A 25,908-nucleotide genomic window follows, 5' to 3' on the forward strand; every position below is an offset into this window, starting at 1 on the left:
TTCCCCGTCCCAACCAGTGCCCCACAAGTGGTATATCAACGGTCATTTTGTATTGTCTTTGTTTCAGGTTTTGGACTATGCACAACGGAAGCAGATGGATGTTAGCGCAGTGGAGAAATGGCTTGGTCCTAATCTTGCCTACGATTCTGATCAGCAATAAAAATAACTGCCTACGATTGTAACCAGCACTAAAGAACATTATTTTCAGTGAATGTGACCACCTGTGATTTTCAGAATTTTCTATGTCAACAGATTTCATGACTGTAGTTTGTCACCGGAGTTTATAGATCTCCATTTAGAGACTGTGAAAATGGTGAATGAATATGTACACAAGTTCCTAGAAGGAGAAGATTTAAAATCATGTGGTTTTCCGACTCCAAAAAAGTCAGACGTTTTTCAACCAGGACGTTTATTTTTCTATATATTAACAATGGTTTGAAAACACGCATGAAAATGCCACTTGATTGACCCAGGTCAACAATTGTTAGTTTATCAAGCAGCTTTTCATTTTGTTCATGTACCTGGATATTTAACATTATTACAGGTAAAACTTTACTTTTAAGGGGAAATGATACTATTCAGTCAAAATTCATGTCATAAAAGTGTCCTTATGTTACTGAACTGCCCCCCCCCCCCCCCCCCCCCAAAAAAAAGAGGTCACCAGACAAAATGTGAATCCACGGACCATAAAGTGAATAGGTGTATGAATTACTATGTTTCCTTTTTTCAATGTGTAGTCAAATTAATCATGTTTTATATCCATTAACCATAATTAATTTTAAACTCTTTATGTAATGCAACAAAGAGAACATTAGTTGTTTTGCTTCATAAATAAATATTCATTAACATTACACCATAAATCGTTTGAGCACTTGTTTTAAAAACAGCTTCATTGGAGTGATCAACAATGTTCTTAAAAACACAAGCAGTACAAATAAATTATTTTCCGTCAAAAATTCCATCATGGGTATGGTTGGGGCTGGGTGTGGGTTGAGGATTTTGGTGGGGTCATTATTCCCACATATCTGTTTGCACTGAAACTGATGTCATAAAATGACCTCTGTCAAATGTGATGAACTAGTCAAACAAATTACACTAAGATACGTGATATTTTATTAAATATGGACATAAAATGAGTCCTGTGATTGCCATCTATTTTAGGACCAACATGAAAGTACATCAATGTCTCCTTAAATCATAACATTTTGATAGAATTTTATTTAATTTCACAGAACATCATTTCTTTTTGCCAAAACTGTTTTCCATTTTCCCTACATTGACACAAACAAAAATTATATATGAGCAACATGTTTTGAAAATTAAAAGCAGACTATGGTTATAGCTTATACAGATGGATGGTAATTTGTTACGTCCCTGTGTTTCAGCGCTAGACCTATCCTTAGTGACGTCACGCCACTGTCATTCTGCTACTTAACGAGTCTACTGCTGCTCAATATACGGTAATGGCACTGCATGCAATAGTAGCATTTCCCCTTAATGGACAAGATGCAAGCTAACAGGGTTTCTTCAGCAGCTATATATAGTTATATAAGAAAGTTTACTAACCATTATACACATGTTAACCAGCCAAGACAACTGGTGTAAATTAAGGTATATTGTTATTTTGATATATGTATCACTTTTTTGTGTGACTAACAAAATGTATCAAATGTCAGTCATAACAATGTGCCTTTTGTTTATTCAACTAAGTATTGGAATACTGGAAACAGCTATTTTATTTGATGACATTGAAACGATTTTATTCTCTTGCCAAGAAAAAAGGATGGCATACGGGTAACCTATGATATGTTATGGTGTAGGAAGATTTTCATTCTAATGTACAGAATATTTTTTAATTTGTTTTTAATTTAAATGTAGTCCAAATTTACTCAAAAGTCACTGACCCTGTTTCTGAGGTACACAGCTTGTTTTGAAACAAAAAAAAAGCTTTTGGGACTATTATAAAGACCAGGATGACCACAAACAAACTGGATTTACCAAAATTTATAATTTAAGTAAGTTGTAGGCAGTGTGTAGTTTAATGGTCAAAGAAGGTGAAACAGCCAAAAATATTTAACACTGTATAATAATTACCGTAGGGTCAGTGGCTTTTAAGCAGCCACCTGCTTTAATGAGGTGCTTTTGGTGTTTGAAAGAGTGCTTGCTTTACACAGGTTTGACAGCAGTTTCCTAATCTGTAATCTAATCACTAAACTTCTATCTTTATTCTTTTTACTGGGCAAACTCATCACATTAAAGCCACAGACCCTAGTTTCCGAAGTGCTTTTTTTCCATTCCTGACATAAAAGTAATTTTAAGCTACTACAAACACCACAGGTTTGTTCTGGTGGGCGAGTGATCATGTAACAGAAAAATCAACCTCAAATGAGGGGATTTGAACCACAGACTCGCAATACGAGAGTCCAGCTCTCTACCAACTGAGCTAATAGGAAAATTCCCACTAGCACTTTATATGACCAGAACCATGTTGGATTTGCCAAAATGTATATACTGACTTCCAAAAGAAACTTTACATACATAAAATTTTAATAATTTGGTCAATATTGTTGCTAATCGAAAAGAACCAATTTAGAAACGACCTTACAAACACTTTGCATGTCTCACGAAGTGCATTGTGACGTTCAGATGCTGAACTTCATGATACTTTCATATCTCACCATACCGTTTGTTGTTTTTCTATAATACAATTTCAAGCTTTGTAAAGTTTCTTTTTGGCTATCAATATAATTTAAGCAAAGAGTTGTAAATAATCAGAGTTAACTGTAAAAAAAGATGCAACAGTCAAAAGACATTTTACACTGCCTAACAGCTAGGGTTGGTGGCTTTACGGCAATTGCTTGATTGTTGTGTAATAATAATGCACATATTGGGTATGCTAACATATCAGGTTACTTTTCAAATGGTTTTACATTTTGTACTTTTTTAGTTCTTGATGACATTATGAAGTATATTAGGTTTGTTTCTTTAAACTCATAACTGTCAATATAATGCACATGCTAACTTCCAATGAACTATTGATACTTAATACAGATTTTAAATATAAGGACAATCATTGACTGTTCATTTAATTGATGTGACAATATATACATAAAATCATACAGAATAAATGAAAAGGTATATTGACCGTTCTTTTATTTGATAATAATTACTATATGTATAAAATCATATATAATAGAAAGGTATATTGACTGTTCTTTTATTTGATAATAATTACTATATATGTATATGTATAAAATCATATATAACAAATAGAAAGGTATATTAAAACAGAGGCCCATGGGCCTAAATGAACACACACTCGAGGGAGTCAGGCTGACTTTCTTTCTCCATGTGTCAAGGAAGCTTCCCACAGAATTTGATTGAAATTGGTAGAGTAGTTTTGGAGAAAAAGTGGAAGAAATTAACTTAGTTATATAAAGATCTACCATTATAATGGGAAACTTCAGCATTACCTTAGGGACAAATGGGGGACCCAACATTATTGAAATTAACAATTTTGATAAACCATCTGGTGAGCTTTAGCACATGGAGACTCTTTGTTTTTGGCATTTCTGAAAGAAGAAAAGATTTTAAAAATTGGCTTAATTTTTTCCCCCTTTTGAGCCCAATCCCTCAGCCGCTGGAAGTTTAAAATGACCAAATTCAAAAAATGGGTCATGGAAGATTCCCACCACATTTAGTTGGAATGGTCAAATAGATCTGAAGAAATTACCTCGTGACCTTGAATTTTAACCTTTTACAATGAGAAACTCAGTGTTAGACACTCAGATCAATTTATATATTACATGTAAGAACATTAGAATATACATTTTGACTCACAAAATGAAAATAATAAAATAAATAAAATTGACGTTTGCAATATTTACCCAAATAGGCCCCCCATAAGCTTGGCTCAAATCCACATAGATGAAACTACCTTTTATAAGGATGCTATATTAGTACATTTTAATTTTGGCTTGCCAAACTTATATTTTTGGGGATAAACAGTAATTTCATGTTTTACATTATGGTCTTACTACACAGATGTCATCTGCCATTGAAACCCATGTTCAATTGCCCAACTTCAAATGAAGATTGCCAATAAAACGGGGTTCTCGTTGGCACTAACAACATACACCATTGCGAACATACATAAGCATTTATATAAGCATTTATTTTCACTCCAAAATTGAGAAGATTTCCGTCTGTTTTTTTGCTATATGACCGCATCTGTCCTGTAGTACCAGTCCGAACAGGTGGTTCATTAACCAATTCACTCCGACTGTCTCTTGCACTATACATCCATGTCCCAAGAGGTCGATGCACAATATTACAAAATAACATGGGCAAAATACAGCCAGAAGGCTTACCATTCAACATACATATTGTTTTAATTCTTCACCATTTCCTAGAAGTGAATATGTGAACAATAACATGTCACAATTAGGAACTATAGTGGACCATGATGAATAAACTCTCACCCGGAAGTGATCTGTGTAGTGAGACCTTAAATGCATTTCTCTATATAATTAGGAACCTAATCCCGCTCCCCATGGAGGATCCATCAGTAATGACAAGGCCAAGAGAAGATTAGTTTTTTTCCCCTTTTGAACCCCGTCCCTAAGGCCCCTGGAAGAAGAGGTTGGTGTGACCAAATTTACATACTAGTATTTGTTTTTCCATGTGCCAAGGAAGTTTCCTACAAAGTTTGGTTGGACTTGGTCAAGTAGTTTTGGAGAAGAAGTCGAAAATGTGAAATGTTTTAGTCACAACAATGGATAAAAATTGATTACAAATATGATTGATTTTAGTTTATTAGGAGTCCGTTTCACAAAATGGCAACATTACTTTAAATTAGTAATCATAACTACATTATCTTTATTAGTATATACATTTTTCCAAATTCATTCTTTATTCTGCCATTGACCGATTATCTTATGTTACACCATTGTTCTGACTGTAGAGTAGTTTTTATGAATCTACATATGTGAACAATGCAATCTGAAAATCTGAATTTGGTATGTGGGGTTTTGTTGTTGTTTTTTCATTCAGGTCAGGGATTCGAACCCATAGCTGACTGAATTTGCACATCCTAAACAAATCTAAACCTTTAGCCCACACATCCACATCATCAAACAGACATGTAATTTGAGACATGGAATACAATGAAGATTGTTGAATACTAATTCAGAGATCGGAGATCGCACATGTAGGCCTGTAGCGCTTAACACCAGTCGTCCACTGCTGAGAATTTACGGTACTGGCCAAATAAAAAGGTCAATTGGATGCTTTAACTTTGGATTATTCATTTTGTAAATATGCCAAGCCATTTAACACGTTTTCAATTAAGAAGTTATTTTAGCAATTGTGTAACAAAAAACAAAAAACATTATGAGTATTGCTAAAGCAATACAGATTCCCTACCAGACCGAACTAATTTTTGTATCTTCTAACTTCAAGGGCCATAACTCTGTGGAAAAATGGGTAAATGTCAATATATGACAAGCTATATACAAAATTTTATCTCAATACATTGTGAAAAATATATGTGGGACAGACAGAAGTACGGAGATGAAACACATAGTCAGTCCCCTCTGGGACTCACAAAAGGATTCACAAGCCCCAAAGATTCTCAACTACTTCATTAATATTTTCATATAGTGTTTACTAAAAATTCTACTAAACATGCCCACAATAATAAATTTAGTCATACTATAAACATACTGAAGTCTACATTCACTACAAGAACCATTCACAATGTGTACACGTGAAAATCTGGCTTTTTGCTGCTATTCCCCCATCCAATCATTTGCAGTGTACACAAATCTTTGACCTTTTGATACAGAGGCATTGTTAAAAACTCACCCACTTGCTCCGGTGCCAAACACATCACATGCATTGCATTTGGCAAATATATTTCTTTTATATACTTAGCTGACAGCAGTTTAACCATAGTGGCTAAACTACATTGTAATTGCTTTAAAACAAAATAACATTCAACATCTTCCCATTAAATTTAATTTATTCATCATTCAGAGTTTTAACATTCAACATTCACCCTTAAGTTTACAATATAGATTCTCATTCATAACCGTAAATGTTCAGTGACACCTTCCATTCAATATTTTCACACATTATTCATATTACATTTCAACGTAACCATGATGACCATTAATATTCACATTATCGTTTGTGATCAAGGCCACAAAATCTGTTTCTTCAGTTTCTAAAAAGATTCACACTGAAGAGTGCATATCCACACTGCATATCATACTTTAATAAACCATATTGAATTTACCAAAGTACATTCAATATTTCCACTGAATGTTGATTCACATTGTGTTTCTTCAAAATTCCCCAAAGTAATTCAATTTCTTGTGAAACATAATTTGAATGTATAAGGGGAAAACATCTCTTACTCCAAACATTGAATAAAAGAAACTTGTTTATAATTATGAATCGCACATCCAATCAATTTCATAGTTTTTCCATCTATCAGACTAAATGCAGGTTGGTGGTCACTGCCTGTATTCTTGTACTGTATTCTACTCCAAACATCTTGTGAATAAGATCCCCAGATAATACTAGGAACTGTTAGTCAGGAGTTGACCTGTGACCTGCACTCTACACCCAGGGTGGGGACACTGCACTGTCTTCTACTCCATTACCAGTGAATAGCTAGAATTTGGTGATTGTATTTCTGAAAGGAAAAGAAAACAAAGTATTACTTAATATTCTTTTGCTAGAATTACAAGACTGAAAGGAATGTGATATATTTATCGGAGGTAAACAGAATCTTTATGGATGTTCGGGTCAAAAGAAAATCCACATTCATGTGCTCATACGTGCACTCGTGCACATGCATGCGCACACGTGCACACACCTATTATTAATAATCTAAAATGCATGCAAACTTGGTCTATTTGTGACATTCTGAATGTATATGGTCAGTCAGTCGCCAAGTTCCAAGTTGATGAATATATATTTGAAAATAAATTCACAAGCCAGTTAATTTTATGATTTTCATATTTCATTACCTTTTAATACGGCCAAGACAAGGTTGAAACACAACTAACCAAATGGCAAACGGTATTATTTATCCAGCTTTTACTCTAGTACAGTGAAATCCCACCTAATAATCACCCTGGTGCTAAGATCACCAAACTATAAAAAAAAACTAATATATTAAAGACTGAAAATGTTCCCAATAAAAAAGATATATATGATGAAATTGCAGCCTAAAATAAAAAGTCTGTACCATACCTGTTAATTTGTAGACCAGCTGGTCTAGTAAGTATGTAACACCATTGTACTTCGAGCCAAATAAAGATAAGATTACTTAATTACTAGAATGAGCAACGTGTAATTAACTTTTTAACAGATAACAGTACCATAGAAACATGTTAATATTGGTAATTTGACATCATGACTACCCCACTATTAAAACCAATTTTAATAAGATGGCACTAATAGCAGTTTCAATACAATTAGTATTAAGTTCTTCCTGACCTAAAACTCTGTAGATTTGGCTAAAACATCAATGGACATGCAATGACACATAAGGTAACTATAATACATACGCCGTAAATCCTTTGTTGCCACTGAGAACAACAAATGGCGACTTCTCTGCCTTCTGCTTCTCTTTTAACAAGGACAGGGTGTTCAGTGGAGTGTCCGTGGAGCTCATCTGCTTCATTAACTGCAAATAAAATAAACATCATTATGTGATCCAAAAAAAATTACTATTAAAAACCAGAATTAAAAATAATACAGATTTGGGAGAAAACATCCACCACCACGAACTTGGAGAACTAGATCTCTGCTACAATTGTTAATCAGCCCAAAACAATCAACACCTACTGTCACACATATAAATAAAACCAGAAACCTTTTATGTTAAAAGTACCACAACTGGTATTATCAAAGGCTATGGTATGTGCTGTGCTGTCCTGTCTGCTAATGAAAAAGTTTTTTGCTGCTTTCCTATGAATATTGTCAGAATTATTAACATTTAAAGTTACATTCTCTGGTTACCATATTATAAACATGTACAAATGTGAAATACAAGCTCAAATGCACTTTTTAAAAAGTTGTATGTGTATGCTATGAATGGATATCATCAAAACGTATATATGCTTGATTCGTCGCCTGTGCCGCCATAGCTCGGCAAAGCACAAACGACAGCCTGTTGTCAGTTTCAGTTAACATGTGCATTTGCCGATTTCAAAAAATTAAAAGAGAAATCTTGCACTGTATGAAGAACGTTCGGTTGAGGATATGGTACTGTTTAACAACATTAAAGATAAAGCATATTGATTTTAATAATCATCCAACCCCAAACAACCGTATATTAATTTTATGTGTTACAAACAACCGTATATAAAATGTGTTGAGTGCATCATTAAATAAAAAATATCCTATCCTTCCTTCCATCTGCTGTTGAATGTCTAACATTTGGTAATTTTGACATATAATCTTAGAGGAATCGGGTGCATGTACAGGGGGAGGGTATTGGAGGTTGAAACCCTTACTTGCCCAAGCTTAAAAAAAATAGAAATGTATTTTTTGGGAGAGCATGGCCCCATATAAACTTTGCTCAACACAGTCTATAACCCCAACCCCGCTGAAATCCCTGCACACACACCTTGGAAACCCGCTACATTTTTTTTTAGCAAGGGATCGTTTATATGTACCATCCCACAGACAGGATATCACATACCATGGTCTTTTTGTATACCCACCGATGGGGATCGATCCTAGACTGACTGAGCATTTAAAAAAACCACCTTTTTAGGTCTAAGTAATGAATAAAAATAACATATAGTCTTGAAAAATGTTACGTAAATCGAACACAGTACCCTCTTCCTCTACACCTAGAGCGTTACGTAATTAGTAACACCCCCTTACATGTAACACGTATGCCAACAGCTGGCCACTGTCAAAATTTCAAGGCAAATCCCCCACTCACCGACCCCTGGAAAGGCATTGTACCATACCTCTATGGATATAAATATGTTTTGGAGATACGAGACAACCCCTCAATCAAGAGTTAAATTTGTTCAAAAATTGCAAAATCTCACGTGATCTCTTGTTGGGGAATTCTATACTTGTGATAAGCTAATGAAAACTGAGATCAGTATGAGCCCGTCAAAAGTGTCCCACTCTTAAAAAAACGGACTTTTTTTTTTTACCTGGATAAGCCAGCGTAGTGAAACCAATGCGGAGTGCGGCGTCATATATGCACTAAACGTAATTGGATTTTCTGTTCTATATGCTTAAATAATAAAAATATTCCAGGGAATGTAGTTTTAATATCCAATGATGAATTAATCAATGTGTTCTAGTGGTGTCGTTAAACAAAACAAACTTTAAGGTTAAAAGTACTAATTTAATATGTTTAACACAGAATCAAATCCTTTCTTCCAAGTTTCAGATTTAATTGCTGTTCTAAAAATGATCAAAAATATTTTGGAATATAAGCAATTTTCTGGCAAAAAAAGTGCCATTTCACTGGTTATATATATATATATATATATAAAGTGCTTGACTTAATACAACAAACACTGCTTTTTCTATGTACTATACTTACATTGGCTTCTTCAATCTTCTTTTGTCTCTTCTCTGTTTTCTTTTTCCCTGACCCTTTGCCGTGAAATCTGTGAGACAGTTGTCGGAAAGCCTCTTTGGCGTTCATCGACCTCCCGGAATCATCAACATACTGAAGTCTTACTTCCGGCTTGTACCCTTCCTTCTCACGGAACTCTGACACAATTCCACCACCATGGTACCGTTCACGTTTGCGGAATTTTTCATCGAGATCACTGAAAATTAAAATAAATAAATTAACAGGTGGTTTTGTTTTACATATTTTGGCACTGCTACCCAAAACATTTTCATTTTATCTGCAAATAAACCATTGTGGTTATTACAAAATTTGGTACAAACAAAAACTACAAATCTAAATGTGAGTAGACAATTCACAGAAATGTATTAACTATCCTGTGTATAATTCCCTAAATGTATTACTAAAAATGCATATATAAGTATCTGTGACGAGAAACATCTCAACACCATACAGGTAGTACTAAACCAAATAACTTCCGGCTGGGTCAAAGTTCGAGGTGCACCCAACTTTTGATAGAGAAGTGAACACCACAAGTCCTGTGATTGGTGATAAATGTGAGTATGTTGGTTGTAAAAAAAAATAAGTTTCATCTGGGCAAAAAATGTATGCAATTTTATTTCATCTAGTACCACTTTGTCAAGTAGCCTTGTGCTTGAAACATGTATGGGGTACCGGTTAAAAAAAACTATTCCAATTTTGTGTGGAACTAGGGTAATCATAGACGCTACCCGTTATCTCAGAAATGAGCAGTTGACCCCCAATTTTTTCGGATTCACTTTAAAGGTGAGGGGTGGTGGCATTTATGTCGATTGATAGGCTGCAGGTAGGAGTTTTAGCCATATATGTTACTATTGTCATCTATGGGATTTGATTTGGTAGTATACACTCTATAAAATCCATACATAATGATGAGAAACATCTCAACACCCTACAAGTGACTCAACGAAATCCTTATCTTCTCAATGATGGATTATAACAAGTGCAGTGCCCATCAACACGCCCACTTATTATTAATAATTATTATGCAGCTGTATAAACATGCTCGATACCGATAGAATAACTGAATATAAATTACAATGTAAGTATGTGCTTACTCGTATCGCTTATCTTCTATAGAGTAATGCTTGGCTGCCAGGTGACTGTGTGATGGGGCACTTGTATGCTTCTTAGATTCATTCACAAGGTAACCTGTTGGCAAATACAGCAAAATTAGTTAACATAATTCAATTCTGACACAACAGAACATAGTACAAATCTAGTTTCAAGGTCATTACTTTCATGATCATGCCTAAAATAATGTTTTTATAATACACATGAAACTATACTTTTTCTAAGGTCGTTCACAATTCAGCATTAAAAAAAAAAAAAAGTATCTGGGTGTAAATCAATAAATGTGTTTTGAAGTACCAAACAACAAAAACATCAATCAAGAAAATTAGAATTTTTTTAAAAAGAAAACAAGCTGAATTAAAATAACATTTGTAATTAGTGTGAACAATAGTGGCCAGCAGAACAATGGTTAGTAAACACTAATACCATGTGACAATAATAGGAACCCTCAATGGCATAAACTACCATTCTTTCAATTCAATGTAGTGCTAATTATTAGTGCGTACTCATGTCAAAATCTAGGTACTGGACAATGACCCATTGATGAAATATATTGCCACAATAACAACCTTCATACTCTTATAGATCTCAGCTCCATTGGTAAATAATAGCGTATTTCCACAATAATTCATACCATTACAGAAGGATGGTTTGAAAAAATAACATTAAGGTACCTTTTCTTATTAATTATAGACAATTAGTTTTAAAAAAAACAAAAAACATCCTACCTTTTCTTTCGGCTAACTTCAATGCTGCACCGACGCCATCTGCTACAATTGGCTCCTCTTCTAATACAGATGTCTCCTCTCCCTGCAAGAATTCAGTGACGTTTACAGTGATAAAATAGAGGTTATTGCTTAACAAATATTTTTTACAGTCAAATCACGAATTAGTATTGTCAAACTTTCTTTTTAAAACAATGCAAAAATTGACAATGTGTTAAAACTACTAGTGGATTCTAGCCAAAACTATATTTACTTATAAAGAGACAGAGAAAGTTGGGAGATAGAGAAAATGAGAACCAATGAGAACCAGCAACTACCAAACTGGTTACTTCTTTTGAAATGCAATAAGGCCTCTTTTTATACACACTTTCTTATAGATGGGACAGTACATACCATGGCTTTTGTTGTAGCCGCTGAGAGGTACTAGCTGGGATAGAGGAAAACCTGAATCCATTGCAGACAATAAATCATGTAGCCCATTGTACATCAGAGTGCATGCCACTACTTAACTACACCCCACCCTGTACATAATGTAGATGTCTGTCACTAATGACTGTATATGAGTACACACCACAATGTCAACTGGCTTTGTGTCAATGTCCACCTCGTTCCATCCACTTGTCATCTCCTCCATCTCCTGCTCCCGTCTCTCTTGCTCCAGCAGTTCCAGCTCTGTGTCCTGAAACAAAATACTTTGTAGGTAAGCAATAATGCAACAACAACAAAAAAAACCCATTCTAAACACCACCATATTCTGGGTGACAAGGGTAACTTTACATTAAATCAACATCATGGTGTCACAACTTGTCTAAAGATATCTACTACAGAATTAAAAAATAAAATAGCAAATGACTGCAATGGCAAAATGAGAATGGTGCATTTGGTGGAAAATTGATGTACTTAAAGTTGCCAGAAAATACTATATCATACCCAAACTACATTTCAAGGGAATATGTCTGAAATTTATAATGAAATTAGAATAGCATATTTGTTTCAAATACTTTATAACAATTTAAAAATAATATAAATTTGTAACTTTTCTACGGGTGTTTTCAAATTGTATATTAATATGTAAAATGTTGAGTATAAAATGCTTGATTGCCTAATGGTACCTTTTTCCTGTCCTGGACGGAGGAGACAGCGGAAGTCAACACCTGTGACCATGACAGGCGTGTGCTACAACAGCTTGTTCTGAATGTGCACGTTCAAACCTATGACCTGACCTGACCTGATCTAATGGGACCTGATGTAATAATATCTTTATTAAAGTCACTATTTTGAGATCATTATACTTGCCATTATCTCCTCTCTTTTTTCATCTCGGTTTCCTGAAAGTCCATATGTTGGAATTTCTCCAAGATTGCGGCAGAACTCGGATGTAGAATTTAAAATGATCGTTGACCCGTTGGCATTCACAGTGGAATCTGTTGTGGAAGGTTCATTTTGAGATATTACTTCTTCCACAACCTGAAAAACAATACCAAAATGTTTTTTTGTCATTATTATCAATCCATTTCAGTTCCCAAAGTCATCAATTAAATAAGTAATACAAAGTAATACAAAGTAAAGTAATACAAAATATGAGTTTTACCTTTTTAAAAAAAGTTCACAGAACTTAACAAATGCTGACAAATGCATTCATTAAATAGTGACCATGGCCCTGTTTTACAAAGTGATCTTAGTGCTAAGATCACCGTAAGCACATAAGGTAGCAATGCACTTGAGGGTGATCTTAATGCTAAGACTTGTTTCATAAAATGGGGCCAGGTATTTTCACATGGAATACTAAAACGACCAAACTATTTTGTTTTATTGCTCAAATATTAAGACAGTATAAGCATATCTATTGCATTTTATTTATATTAAAATATACCTTATCTGGTGGTTTTATCTTTTTCTTCTGCTTCAAGCGCCTGGCTTTACTTAAGGCAGAATGTAATTCATTTTCTACTTCATCATCAACCACTACCCCAGTGAGATCTTCATCTGGACCAAGAACTGCACGATAAAAATTGTAATTATTATAATATATATATATATATATATATATATATAAAGAATAAAAAACATCAGGCTGTCCAGCACACCATTATTTAAAGGTAGGACAAAAGTAGCAATGACAATATAGAAAAAGTAGGACAAAAGTAGGAAAATAGAAGGAAAAAGCAGGACTGAAACAGTACGTAGCAACATTATTCAAGCTCATACTGGGTAAACAAATATCATAAATAAAAAAGTGGTGTTATTGAGAAAATACTTTAAAAACATTTATGTGGTGCTTACTTTGTACCTGTATTTTTTGTTCTATCCAAAATAATATGAATCTTATGTAAGTCACATTACACAGTTGTTTAAAATCGTTATACATATTTATATGTACAGTAATGTTGATGCACCTAGCTTGTCAAATTTGGCTAAAATAGAAAGCATATTAATGTAAAATTAATAAAATAATGGAAATAGCTGGAATCAGTGATATCATTGTACGGCAGAAAATTAGCATTGCAAAACTCATAACATCATGACTGACTGCAGTGCTTCAAAGATTTTGTTCATAATAGAGCCTCTTCATGGATTCAAATACTGTTTTACAGCACATTTCGTCTGGGTCTTTTCAATGAAAATAAGGTGGAAAATTAAAAATATTTTGAAATTTGATAGCAACTGCTTATAAGGAGCTTTGTGAATATTTTGAGACTGAAATTCAACATTGATGTTTTAAAGACTCAACCAAATCTTAACAGTGATGTGAGAGGCAAAAATACATAAAAACAAATGTGAGATATAGACATTAACTCAAAACTCAATATAGTAGTGCTAAAACTCCAGTACTCAGCAGACAGCTTCATCTGAGTATTGAAGGAGCATATTATTTCAACAAGGCAAAAGTAACCTTTGAGTGCCAGAAATTAAATTTCAGCTCAAACTGACTTTCATGAAGTGTGTAAATTTACTATGTTGAGATTATATGGTGCCACAAATGAAAAATTCCCATAACTAACAACACAAGCAATATGCACACTTTAACAACAATTTACAGCATTTTGAAATAAAAAAGTAGAAAAAACTAGGTATTTGGAAGAAAAAGTAGGAAAAATAGGACTAAGACAAAAAAGTAGATCGCTGGACAGCCTAAAAACATATATAATTATCATTGTTTGTAAACTATTTGTATATGTACATGCATATGCTTGTATGTCAATACAAAAATAAAAATAAAGAATTAAAAAAAACAAAAAAACTTTTAATTTGCAAAGTTTACAAATTTGAAATAAGGATATTCAGAGTCAGAAATGGAATGAAGTTGCAGTTAAAAAAATATTTGTTATTTGTTTGTAATTTTCAAAAGTGACATGAAAAAAAGCATACATACTTAATATATTACATGTCTTGTTAAGTATGTTGTAAACCTGAAATATATTTGTAACCAAATCTGTAAAGAACCATTTAAATCTTGAGGTCTAATGTAATAAAACACTACACAAAAACCTACTATCATCCATAGCCGAGTCTTCAAACTTTATGGACGGCATCTCAATGTTAGGTTCAGATTTCACCAGTGGGACGATGTCTTCTTGGTCAGGCCTACTCTGGTACGAATCAACGTCCATTGGCTGGCCATCTTCTGTCAGTACTTCACCATCCTGACAACCATTCTCCGATTCTTCCTTGATCCACCCTTTACCTCGTTGTCTACAAAAACAAAACAAAAAACTACAAATATTATGTTATGTATAAAATATATTGAAACTCTTTGGCCCATCTTCAAATTCATTGTATACAAGAGCAAAGAAGAAACCATGAACAGCACCAACAATCCGCCATAGTAAACAAAGAAAACCGAAATGGCGAACCAAACGTAATAACTTGATTTTGTAAATGAAAACTAAGACTTAAGAAACAAACAATGTAACAAAATAAAAACATGAAAAGGAAGATAAAAGGTGGATAAACAAAATCGACTACAAAAAAAAAGAGACAAAACCAAACACAAGACAGATGGATAAGCAGGAGTAAATGAAAATATGTCTGGACCATAAAAGCGAAGAAGAAACAAGTAAGTAGCTATCACATGACTGGAAAAGGTTGCTAATGACTCATTCAAAGATTTTTAGCCATTTGATTAACTGATGAGATGTCCAGACCAGTCCATGGATGGGGGGGGGGGGGGGGGGGGGCGGGGGATGCCATACGTCAAGTTATGTATGCAAATGAATTGTGTTACAGATATGTGTTGAAACACTTTGACCCATTCTCATCTTCACTCTGATTCAGAACACATAAAAGCATCATAACATTGTACGTACCTTGAACCGTAATCGCTTTCTGGATGACTCGCCTCCTCGGGCAATGGTAGGAGATCATCAGCTTTCAAGACTGCTCTCTTTCTTATCTTCCTAACCTTTTTCTTCACTTTCTTGAATTTAGCACTCTTAAAACACAAGCATCATGTTAGTAATCAAGTCAAGTAATGACATTATACAATTAAAAAATAATGATAATAACAATGACTGAGCTAACATTATCACTAATGTGACCAAACATTAAAATTAACTTTTTTATCAGCTGACCCATTTTAAAAATGAAGTTCAATTTTTTAAAGTTTTAATACCTCTAACCCATCTTTTCACAATAAATGTGTTAAAGGAAAAAAAGTCAAAATCTAATCTACTGACAAAATGCTGAGTTGGGTCACAGAAATACATTTTGAGCTAACAGAGAATAATTTAAAAAGAAAGCTAAACACAAATTACCATTTTAAAAACATTAACACTATAATTATAATATATTAGGTACTAACCATTTCATCATGACTGTAATATTCACTTGTAAGATTTGGTGCACTCATTGCCAATGTTTGCTGAAAGTAACAATTCACTAATGTTACTTACAATATTTTAACTATAGCTGCATAATATCTGAAACCAAAATATACATTTTATCTTTTATATAACTTCAAAAAAGTAGCTGACTGGATTTTAAGTTGTTTAAGGATTAGTCACTTTTAAATTAAAACATGGACTGACTATTTTTATCGATGCAAAAGTTTAGTATCATTTATCATATATAAATCAATAATGCCACATAGTTGTTTAAAACGTGAACATTCATCTTTATCTATAATCTTATTCTTTAAAGTAAAATCAATTACAGCATTCCATTCCTTACGAACTGTTCTCATTTTATTCAATAAATTCTTAAAATGTGCATTATATTTATACATAATTATTTATACAACCTGATGAATTAACAAGTGGTATGAAATGAATACAACACACAAAGTATATCGTTCCAATGAACAGAAAGAAATGAAGTGTTGACTAAAATGAAGGGTATGAATTACCCCTTGTTCCCGAAGTTCTTTCCGGATCCTATCTATCTGGTTATCTTCTGTTGCATCATAGGCACCGCCAGATCCTAAAAACAATTATTAAAATATTACAGCGAGTCTACACAGCATGACACTCATTTTGTGGAATGGCAAGCTAAAATATTTAAGTTTGTTTTTGTTTAATGACACCACTAGAGCACAATGATTAATTAATCATCAGCAATTGGATGTCAAACATTTAGTAATTATGACTTGTAGTCATCAGAGAAAACCTGCTACATTTCTCCATCAATAGCAGCAAAGGATCTTTTACATGCACTTTCTTACAGACAGAAAAGCACATACCACAGTCTTTGACCAGTTGTGGTGCACTGATTGGAACGAGAAAAATAATCAGTTGAATGGATTCACCAAGGTGGTTTGATCCTGCACCATAAGCAATTGCTCAATCCCACCCCTGGACTGGGAAGCAATCTTTGCTTCTCAAATTTTAATCTTGAAGCAAACAAAAGAAATTGAGAAACAGTCCTAGACCACAGGTATTGATGTAAATTCTATTATCCCGCAATCACTGTATACATTGGCAAGATATGATGACTAGATAAATCTTTATATTTTCAGTCACTGACCAAAAATATAGGTCACGTGACATAAGACCATCTCGACTCGAGTATTTCAGACTATATTTTCAATAAACTCTTTAAATCATTTGTTAAGTACAGTAAATGCAGATAACTTTTAGTTTTGCGATAACAATACAAAACTTGTCTATTTGTTTATAAATTAGAGTTTAGAAATGTTTTTTTAAATGTTGCAGAATGTAGCTAGCGTCTTACAAAGAATGACGTCATATATCTTGTATGACATCATACGGCAAATGCCTTACTAGGTTGACGATACTCAATTTGCGTACACAAAAAAGGAATAAATAATGATTTTCTACTATTCCTGTAAGATTGCAGGATAAAAGAAATAAATGGTTACTGTCTTAAGATATCAGCTTTATCCTGCTCAGAGCCTCCTCGCTGCATTCACCATTCTAACCTTCGAAGGATAAAGCCGATATCTTAAGACAGTAACCAGTTATTCCCTATTTATAGTAGTTTAAAATGAAGATAAATAGCAAAAAGCTGCTTGTGAATCAGATTATAAGAAAGCAAATTGTGTATTTTGAGATGCAACTGCCTCTTTCTCCCCGTCAATTTCCAACCATGAGCCTATACACAGCACTGATAACTTTACCAGCACTAAGTGTAAAACCATATCTACTTAATTATGGATCAATAACAAAAATGTCAGATTTTGTCTAGATTTCAAATTTAAAAAGAAATCATGCTTGCAGTTTCCAGTTTGTTATCAATTTACAAACAAAAGTGCAATCAATACTAATGTAAGACTGGTATGAGTAAATACAGACCTAATTGGAAAAATTGTCTTGCTTTGTTGCCATCAACATCTTCATCATATTTGTCCAATATATTTGTTGTCTGAAGCTAAAATATTTAACACAGATAAACATACTGTTGATATATTGTGATATATTCATTAAATGTGTTACTAGATAGCATGCAAGTCTAAGAAATGAAAACAAACATTATAAATGTACATGACATGTATTTTACATTTTTGATGTTTGGTTCTTCTTTGTTTTGGTTTACAAATGTTAACAAGACTCATTATTCAATGCTTTTGTGTTGTAATACATATTCATTTATATCCTCTATATTTAAAGGTAATGAATGTGTGGGTGAAAAATGGCTCCCCGTATCACTAATTTATTTTACTAAACATTAGTGAGAATTTATACTCCAACATAATTTTAGGAGAGCAGTTTATTGCTCACCATTGATTTTCAAAGCATAGGAACAGTGAAGCATGATTCAAAAACAGAAAAGACCGTTAAGTTACTTGTTTTAATATAATGTAATATAATGGGTTTTACATAACACACTAAGGGTGTGTGCTCAAAATGAGAAGATCTTTGACCAATCTGAAAGACTCCAGTTTTGAACTGTCAACTGCATATCTTAAGAGGCTTAAAATACATTATTCCAACTTACATGTTAAAAGACTAGTCATAACCATTACCCAGTTAAGATATTCCGAATGAATGAATGACAACACCCCAGCACAAAAATACACATCAGCTATTAGATGTCAAACAAAGGTAAATATATGAATATGATTAGATAATATGAGAAACACAAACCTGTCCGTATTCATCAAACTGTGGTTCGTCATACGGTTTATATTCAGGCTTTTTCATCTTGTGTTTCAGATTCTTCTCCGCAACTTCCTCGTCCAAGATGTTCACATTGATAAGCACATCCTCATCTTCCAGTACACCTGTCAAATGAGTTACAGTGTGTATGTTAACAATACAAAGCACACTAAACAACATCTTTAGATTAAAGAAGGAAGGAAGGAAATGTTTTATTTAACAACATACTAAACACATTTTATTTACAGTTATATGGCATCAGACATATGGTTAAGGACCACACAGATATTGAGAGAGGAAACCCGCTGTCGCCACTTCATGGGCTACTCTTTTTGATTAGCAGCAAGGGATCTTTTATATGCACCATCCCACAGACAGGGTAGTACATACCACAGCCTTTGATATGCCAGTCGTGCTGCACTGGCTGGAACGAAAAATAGCCAAATGGATCCACCGACGGGGATCGGTCCTAGATTGACCATGCATCAAGCGAGTGCTACGTCCCGCCCGCTTCAGATTAAAGCCACACACCCTAGTTTCTGAGTTAAGGTACATTCCTTTTCTGTTTTGCCTAAAATTAACTTTGAGGTACTACAAAAATGATGACAACTAGAAACATGTTAGATTTGGAAAAATAAAATCCATCACATTTATAAAAATGTTTCAGAAATGTGCAAGTTAATTTTGTTATAGCTGAATATATTTTACACCAGTCTAATAACAAGAATCAGCAGCTTTAATACAAGATTAGGAATAAAAATAAAATTAACTAACACTCAAAATAAATAGGAATAAGCAATGGATGGTCATACTATTTTGAAGTGAAAATATATTTTTAAGCAGAATTAACTGAGGTGACAAATACCTATTTCCATCCCCACCCCATCCTAATATCCAAGTTTACGTATTCCTTCTAGAAACAAATCAGTTTGTCCAGCCTACCTTTGTCCTTCAGTGTGAGAATAACACTATTTCCTTCCAGAAACTTGTCAAGTTTATGCTCCACTTTGAGTCCTGTTAAGTCCTTAGATGTATAATCCTACAATTGAAAAACTGGTCTGTACAAGATACTTCTAAATGTCTCTTTAAAAAACATCTATACATTTTTCAAAACAGAGGTCATCTTTAAAACTACTAAAAGCATATTTGTGGTAACTAATGAGCTGCGGCCATATTTTCGAAGCTATCTTAGCGCTGCGAAATCATAAAACCATCATAGGCCATAGTGACGTCATAGCTTATGATGGTTTTACGATTTCTTAGCGCGAACATAGCTTCGAAAATATGGGCCCTGGTGTTTTACATTATCTCTGACATACTACTAAAATGCTTTCACTTTAGTTAAAACGTATACAAGGTATCATGACAGACACTTAAAAATTATTATATATAAATTATATTATTATGTTTTCAACCACAGTATATAAAAAAAACCCCACACAAACAAACTAATTAATACAACAATGGACATTCTGTTGATAGAGATTAAACAATAAATAATATTGTGTATAATATTAATGTTGAAAAAAACTATTTCTATTCCCAGAATATATGTATCTAATTTTGTTTTACCTTGCTTTTATCATGGAATTCTTGGTCTAAAAGACCACTTATACCAAACTCTTGATCCATTTCTTCCAACATCTTTGCCTGTCAAAGAATATAAGACAAACACATTAAAATACCCAGATATCATACAAGTATTTCCATCTCTGTAGAATATTGTTGCCAGTATAATACAGGACACAATATTTTACATGAATTATCATTATGTTCATGTGTCAAGTATGCAGCTTTAAATCTAAGCAAACCGCCAAACACTTGCGAGATGAACCATTATTATGGAAATAAAAGTTGCAAACCTGAGAATCAGCCGTACTCTATTTAAGAATGACAAAACTAAATGTATTTCAAGAATGTCCTCGACTGATCACATCAGTAGTCAAATTGACGCATGCTACCTTACAGCAAATCAGTTTGTTTAAAATATATTTGGAACGTCATTGTAGTACAGAACCACAGGACAAGTGTGTTACAGAGAATTGTAAGATAAACAAGCATTATTTTATAATTATAAGAAAAATAGATTACAAATGATCATTGAAACAAGAATAAAGACCAATGAATGGAGATAATAATTTAGCAGATACAAGTAATATTGCTTACCCGTTTTTCAGCCAGTAACTTTTCTTTGCTAATTTTTCTATTTTTCTTCACCCAGGCTACTGCACTCTCGTCATCAGAATCACTTTCTCCAAGAGTCTTGACTTTTCTGAAAATGTGTACAGTCACGACTGTAGTTAAATACTGGCAGTGTACGTTTTTACAATCCCAGACTCATTATTTGTGATAGTATAATATTAGGAAAATTGGAATTAACAAGTAAATGTGTTTGATTTCTTTAATGGCACCTTAAGCATTTTTAAATAACTGTACTTAAAGGTATTTTCCAGGAAAATAAGTATAAACATAAATATTATTTAATGACAGTAATCATAAAAAATTTAACAACTTCTTTTCTCTTTTTTAAAATTATTCAGTTATATTGTTTGTGTGGAATTATCATGACTGTTGCAATTTCTAACCATCAGGATAATATATTTATACTAAATTATGAATACCGTATATGATCTGTAAGCATAACATTTCATAAACTTACTGGAAAATATTTCCATTGAAGGGCAAGGAGTATAGTTGGAGGGTATTTTCTCAATCTTTAATATGTAATGGAAACAGTTCTATATGTAATAATTATGGGATATTGGACAAGCTTCGATTCTGTATGGTGTTTGTGTCCCGAGTGAAATGGTTTTCAGTTGTTACAAGCTTTAGCGAGAGACAATGAGAATTGTTTCACGATGGCATAGACGTGGTGCGGGGTGGTGGCGAGTTTAATATCCTACTTATTACCCATAATCGATCTTAATTTATATCACTCAAATTGTTTGGTTTGCATCCATGAAAGGTTGTAGTGTGATAATTGATGATTTGTAGCAAGATATTTTATTATTACCCATATGGGCTCAAATATACAGGGTAATATTTTTTCGATCTCTGCACAGTGTGCAGATTGCTTCTACAGCCACTGATTGGCTGGCTTAAAAATCACGACGTTTGGTTGGTTGCTTGGCATGGCCGGAACTTCACTTTCATTCATATAATGTTTCCATTCATGAGTCCGATTACACGTACGTTATACGATCTACAAAGATTTACAAAAACAAATAGACTCATTTGTTTCGTAAACATGAAATGGTATATTTTCATAAGCAGTGGCTTTAGTAATATATAAAAACAATTATTTTCAAATGCAAATACAGTCGTATTATTTTGTACTGTAAACATTTGGCTGTAAAAAGAACGCCGTTATGCTATGACGTCACTTACATTACGTCATGTAATGTGCGTAAGATTATATGACGTAATGGCTGATGGCTTTGTTGTAGACTGCAGACGAATTTTTACATTTAAAATCAGTTAAAATTGACAATGGGTAATAAAGAGAATAACCAACTCGCTACGAGGAGTTACGAATTATCTGTCCCTCGTGAATGAATGTTGTAAAACCCTCGCCAAAGGCTCGAGTTTACAATATTCATTCACTCGGGACAGATAATTCATAATTCCTCGTAGCTCGTTAGTTACTCTCTAAATATCCTACTTATTACCCATAATCAATCTTAATTTATATCACTCGACTTGTTTGGTTGGCGTCCATGGAAGGTTGTAGTGTGATAATTGATGATTTGTAGCAAGATATTTTAATATCCTATTTATTACCCATAATCAATCTTAATTTATATCACTCGACTTGTTTGGTTGGCGTCCATGGAAGGTTGTAGTGTAATAACTGATGATATGTAGCAAGATAATTTAATATCCTATTTATTACCCATAATTGATGTCATACTGATAAATTAATTATATGATCTGTAAAACTAAATAATTTCCACTAAAATGTCATTTAACAACAAACATTTAAGCTGGATAAAAATAAAACAGATGGCAACACAAATATAAAACTGAATCTGTTTAGGATAGCATAGTTAAAATAACAAGTTAGGTAGTCAGACATACTTTAATTTATTCGTAATGACTCTCTTTTCTTTCTGAGCCAGTAACTTTTCCCGCATTCTTTCAGTCTTTCTCTGTTCACCCCAGTTGACAGGTGGTGCATGAACATCCTCTGGCTCTTTGGGTTTACCATCTGTGCCATCATCTACCAAACATCAGAATAAGAAAAACTACATCAACATACTCAACAAAATGAATTACGGGCCAACAGATATTTCAGAATTTTTCTTTAAATATGCTAAAAAAATGTTTTAAAATAAGCCATATTCCATTGTAATGTGCCAACATTGTGGCATGCACTAAAACCTTACTTATTTAAATAATAATTTTTAATCCACACCTTTGACATCACACTATTGTTCAAAGTGTAGACTATTTTTCAAGAATCAACTCTCATGAAACAAACAAATTAAACTTTTTGTGCATCAGATTTCAGGTCTTTGGATTTCATGGTAACGATCGTTTCCGGTACTGTGTCGGTAAAATCATGAAACCAAAATTTTGTTTCCCCAAGTCAAACGCATTACACATTAGAACAAAAATCACTGGCACTATTTGTAACATATCCCTTACATATGTGTCAAGAACTAGTATTTAAATTCAAATATAATTTTGTAGAAAATATTTAACCTCCTGACTATTTTCAATGAAGTCGACAAATTAAAGTCCAATTTCCCAAGAATTGTTTTCACAGAACCTAATATCAGTTTCCGATCAGTTCCCATGATCACAAGGCACGGAATTGAACAAGCGTTCCCCATGAAATTTGAAATCCTATGGCCTCAGATTTGAATCCACTACTGATAGAACTTGTACATTGTAAACAAGTAAATCGCTTTAATCCACGAGGCCACACATCTGCATCATGGTATAAACATGGTAGCCATAAAACATGATACTACTGATAGTAATGTATTCTGTTCGACTACAGCAAAGATAGTAGAAAATTAAATAGAAAATCAGAGATTACACGCTTAAACATGTACATCACACTTAATGCCAGCCATCCACTGCTGAGGTTTTACTAGCCGAATCGTTAAGGTTAAGTCCAAAAGGATTCTATCATTTTGGGTTATTAATTTCGTAAATATTTCTTGCCATTTTAACAAATATTTTAATTAAAAATATAAATTAGAAGTTAATTTAGCAGTCACGTAATTTGTAAAATGAATAATGGATTATGTTTCAGAATGGACTCGGAAGTGTAGTTTCATAAAAAATAATTAACTCATCCCTATAGGGCTCGTGTATTATGTTTCACGAATCTACACCTCCTCGTCCATTCTCCACTACAAAACAAGTATCATTACGAATTAACATGTAACAAATCCTAGCCGAATATGTATTTTGGCAGGTGTGCAAGATTTTTGCATGTATCAATACTACCATGAATCAAATCGTACTGAAACATTGTTTAGAAGTCATCTGTGATCAAAACTTGCTAAAATAATCTGACACTAACAAATAATTACCAAAATTCTACTGGCCTTTACTTAATTTTCTTGGGTATAATTAGAGACTAAATACATTAATATTCATTTTTTTTTAAATTTGTTTCACTGATATTGACTAATACTTCTTCAATATTTTATCATACCAAAGGAAAAAAAAGTAACGTACAATGTTAGAAATTTGGTCACTAAATGGCCACAAAACCCCAATTTTACCAAGATAATTCCTTATACTCACCATTTGTAGAACCTGGTACTTCTAACGGTTTCAGGCCAAGTTTCAGACGGAGACGACTGAAATATAACATAACAATTTCATTACCACAGCAAATATTTATAGTCAACATCACGAGTTCATTGCAAATCTTAGAATGGATTATCACTAAATTGCAAAAGTAACTTTAAACACAGAAAACTTTGTTTTCAAAATATTGATTAGCGATTAACTACTGTAAATTGTGTAGCGATCTCTGAAACCATACAATGTGGCTACAATATTTAGTACTTTGCCAATGTTTAAATTAGCCCTTTTTTAACAACAAAATTCTGACCAGTATGATCCCCAGTGTTCTCAACTAAAACATACTTTGTCTCCTGAACACTAAGACTGGAACCTCCTGAAGCTCCCGTTGGTCCATCTAAAATACACAAAAAGAAACATTATTCAATTGTCCATGACTAAAATATTACTTGCCAATATTAGGGTGTTTGCTCATTCCCTTTGTATTAATTGGCAAAATAAAATAGCATGAAATCAAATTTTATTTATTAACAAGGCAACAGTTAAAATAATATGATAAATTCCACCCAGGGGTGGGGAAAAAGCCTTTTTCCCCGGTCTAGGACCGATTATCGATCAGAGACCAACATTTTTTTTTTAATATGAGTTTGCCGGTCCCATTTCTTCAGGGTATGACCTTTTTTCTTTTAAGTCACTAGCCACAGGGCTAGTGAGTTTGTAAACTCCACTAGCCCACCACAATAAACCACTAGCCCCTATCTTATGGTCCATTCCTTGACAAGGTGAGGTAGCTGGCATGTCTCAATGACTCAAAGAGCTATGCCAGTTGGAGCATCAGCTCCTGGTAGGGGTATCCAAGCTGAACTGGTCAAAGGGTAGAGACTAGGCTAATATGGACCGGACAGACAGAGGACATGAGTCAAGAAAGACAACTGTCTAGGAGAAGCAAACTCCAAAATCAAAATAGGGCTGGAGAGGCTCAGAATCTTAGTAAGGAAACTCTCCTAGGAGAAGGAAAACTCATAACTCAAACCAAGTCCACTGAAGTCAGAGTACAGAAGCTATAATAATAATAATAATAATAAAATTCTTTATTTTCAGAGGGTAAACACATTCAGTACAAGGTGAC

At 33.5% G+C, this 25,908-nt stretch overlaps 2 protein-coding genes across 3 annotated transcripts in view; one reads left to right on the forward strand and one right to left on the reverse strand.

The window, feature by feature from the left end:
* Nucleotides 1-3,144, forward strand: part of LOC121371408 (methionine synthase-like) — a 44,005-nt gene extending 40,861 nt beyond the window's left edge. For both annotated transcript variants that reach the window (XM_041497279.1, XM_041497280.1), the window contains one exon: nucleotides 68-3,144. In XM_041497279.1, coding sequence (XP_041353213.1) covers nucleotides 68-160 — 93 coding nt within the window. In that variant the 3' untranslated portion in view covers nucleotides 161-3,144. The remainder of the gene's footprint in view (nucleotides 1-67) is intronic.
* A 2,860-nt stretch (nucleotides 3,145-6,004) lies between these two features.
* Nucleotides 6,005-25,908, reverse strand: part of LOC121371409 (U4/U6.U5 tri-snRNP-associated protein 1-like) — a 36,177-nt gene continuing 16,273 nt past the window's right edge. Inside the window, exons 3-22 of the mRNA XM_041497281.1 lie at nucleotides 25,125-25,176; nucleotides 24,777-24,832; nucleotides 23,091-23,232; nucleotides 21,180-21,285; nucleotides 20,586-20,663; nucleotides 19,956-20,052; nucleotides 19,002-19,138; nucleotides 18,210-18,285; nucleotides 16,805-16,878; nucleotides 16,262-16,321; nucleotides 15,768-15,892; nucleotides 14,954-15,153; nucleotides 13,334-13,458; nucleotides 12,757-12,927; nucleotides 12,032-12,139; nucleotides 11,464-11,545; nucleotides 10,720-10,813; nucleotides 9,590-9,821; nucleotides 7,581-7,699; nucleotides 6,005-6,700 (exon numbers count right to left, since the gene is read on the reverse strand). Coding sequence (XP_041353215.1) covers nucleotides 6,679-6,700; nucleotides 7,581-7,699; nucleotides 9,590-9,821; nucleotides 10,720-10,813; nucleotides 11,464-11,545; nucleotides 12,032-12,139; nucleotides 12,757-12,927; nucleotides 13,334-13,458; nucleotides 14,954-15,153; nucleotides 15,768-15,892; nucleotides 16,262-16,321; nucleotides 16,805-16,878; nucleotides 18,210-18,285; nucleotides 19,002-19,138; nucleotides 19,956-20,052; nucleotides 20,586-20,663; nucleotides 21,180-21,285; nucleotides 23,091-23,232; nucleotides 24,777-24,832; nucleotides 25,125-25,176 — 2,156 coding nt within the window. The 3' untranslated portion in view covers nucleotides 6,005-6,678. The remainder of the gene's footprint in view (nucleotides 6,701-7,580; nucleotides 7,700-9,589; nucleotides 9,822-10,719; nucleotides 10,814-11,463; nucleotides 11,546-12,031; nucleotides 12,140-12,756; nucleotides 12,928-13,333; nucleotides 13,459-14,953; nucleotides 15,154-15,767; nucleotides 15,893-16,261; nucleotides 16,322-16,804; nucleotides 16,879-18,209; nucleotides 18,286-19,001; nucleotides 19,139-19,955; nucleotides 20,053-20,585; nucleotides 20,664-21,179; nucleotides 21,286-23,090; nucleotides 23,233-24,776; nucleotides 24,833-25,124; nucleotides 25,177-25,908) is intronic.

Source organism: Gigantopelta aegis, chromosome 4 (genome assembly GCF_016097555.1).
Source record: "Gigantopelta aegis isolate Gae_Host chromosome 4, Gae_host_genome, whole genome shotgun sequence".
Lineage (NCBI taxonomy): Eukaryota > Metazoa > Mollusca > Gastropoda > Neomphalida > Peltospiridae > Gigantopelta > Gigantopelta aegis.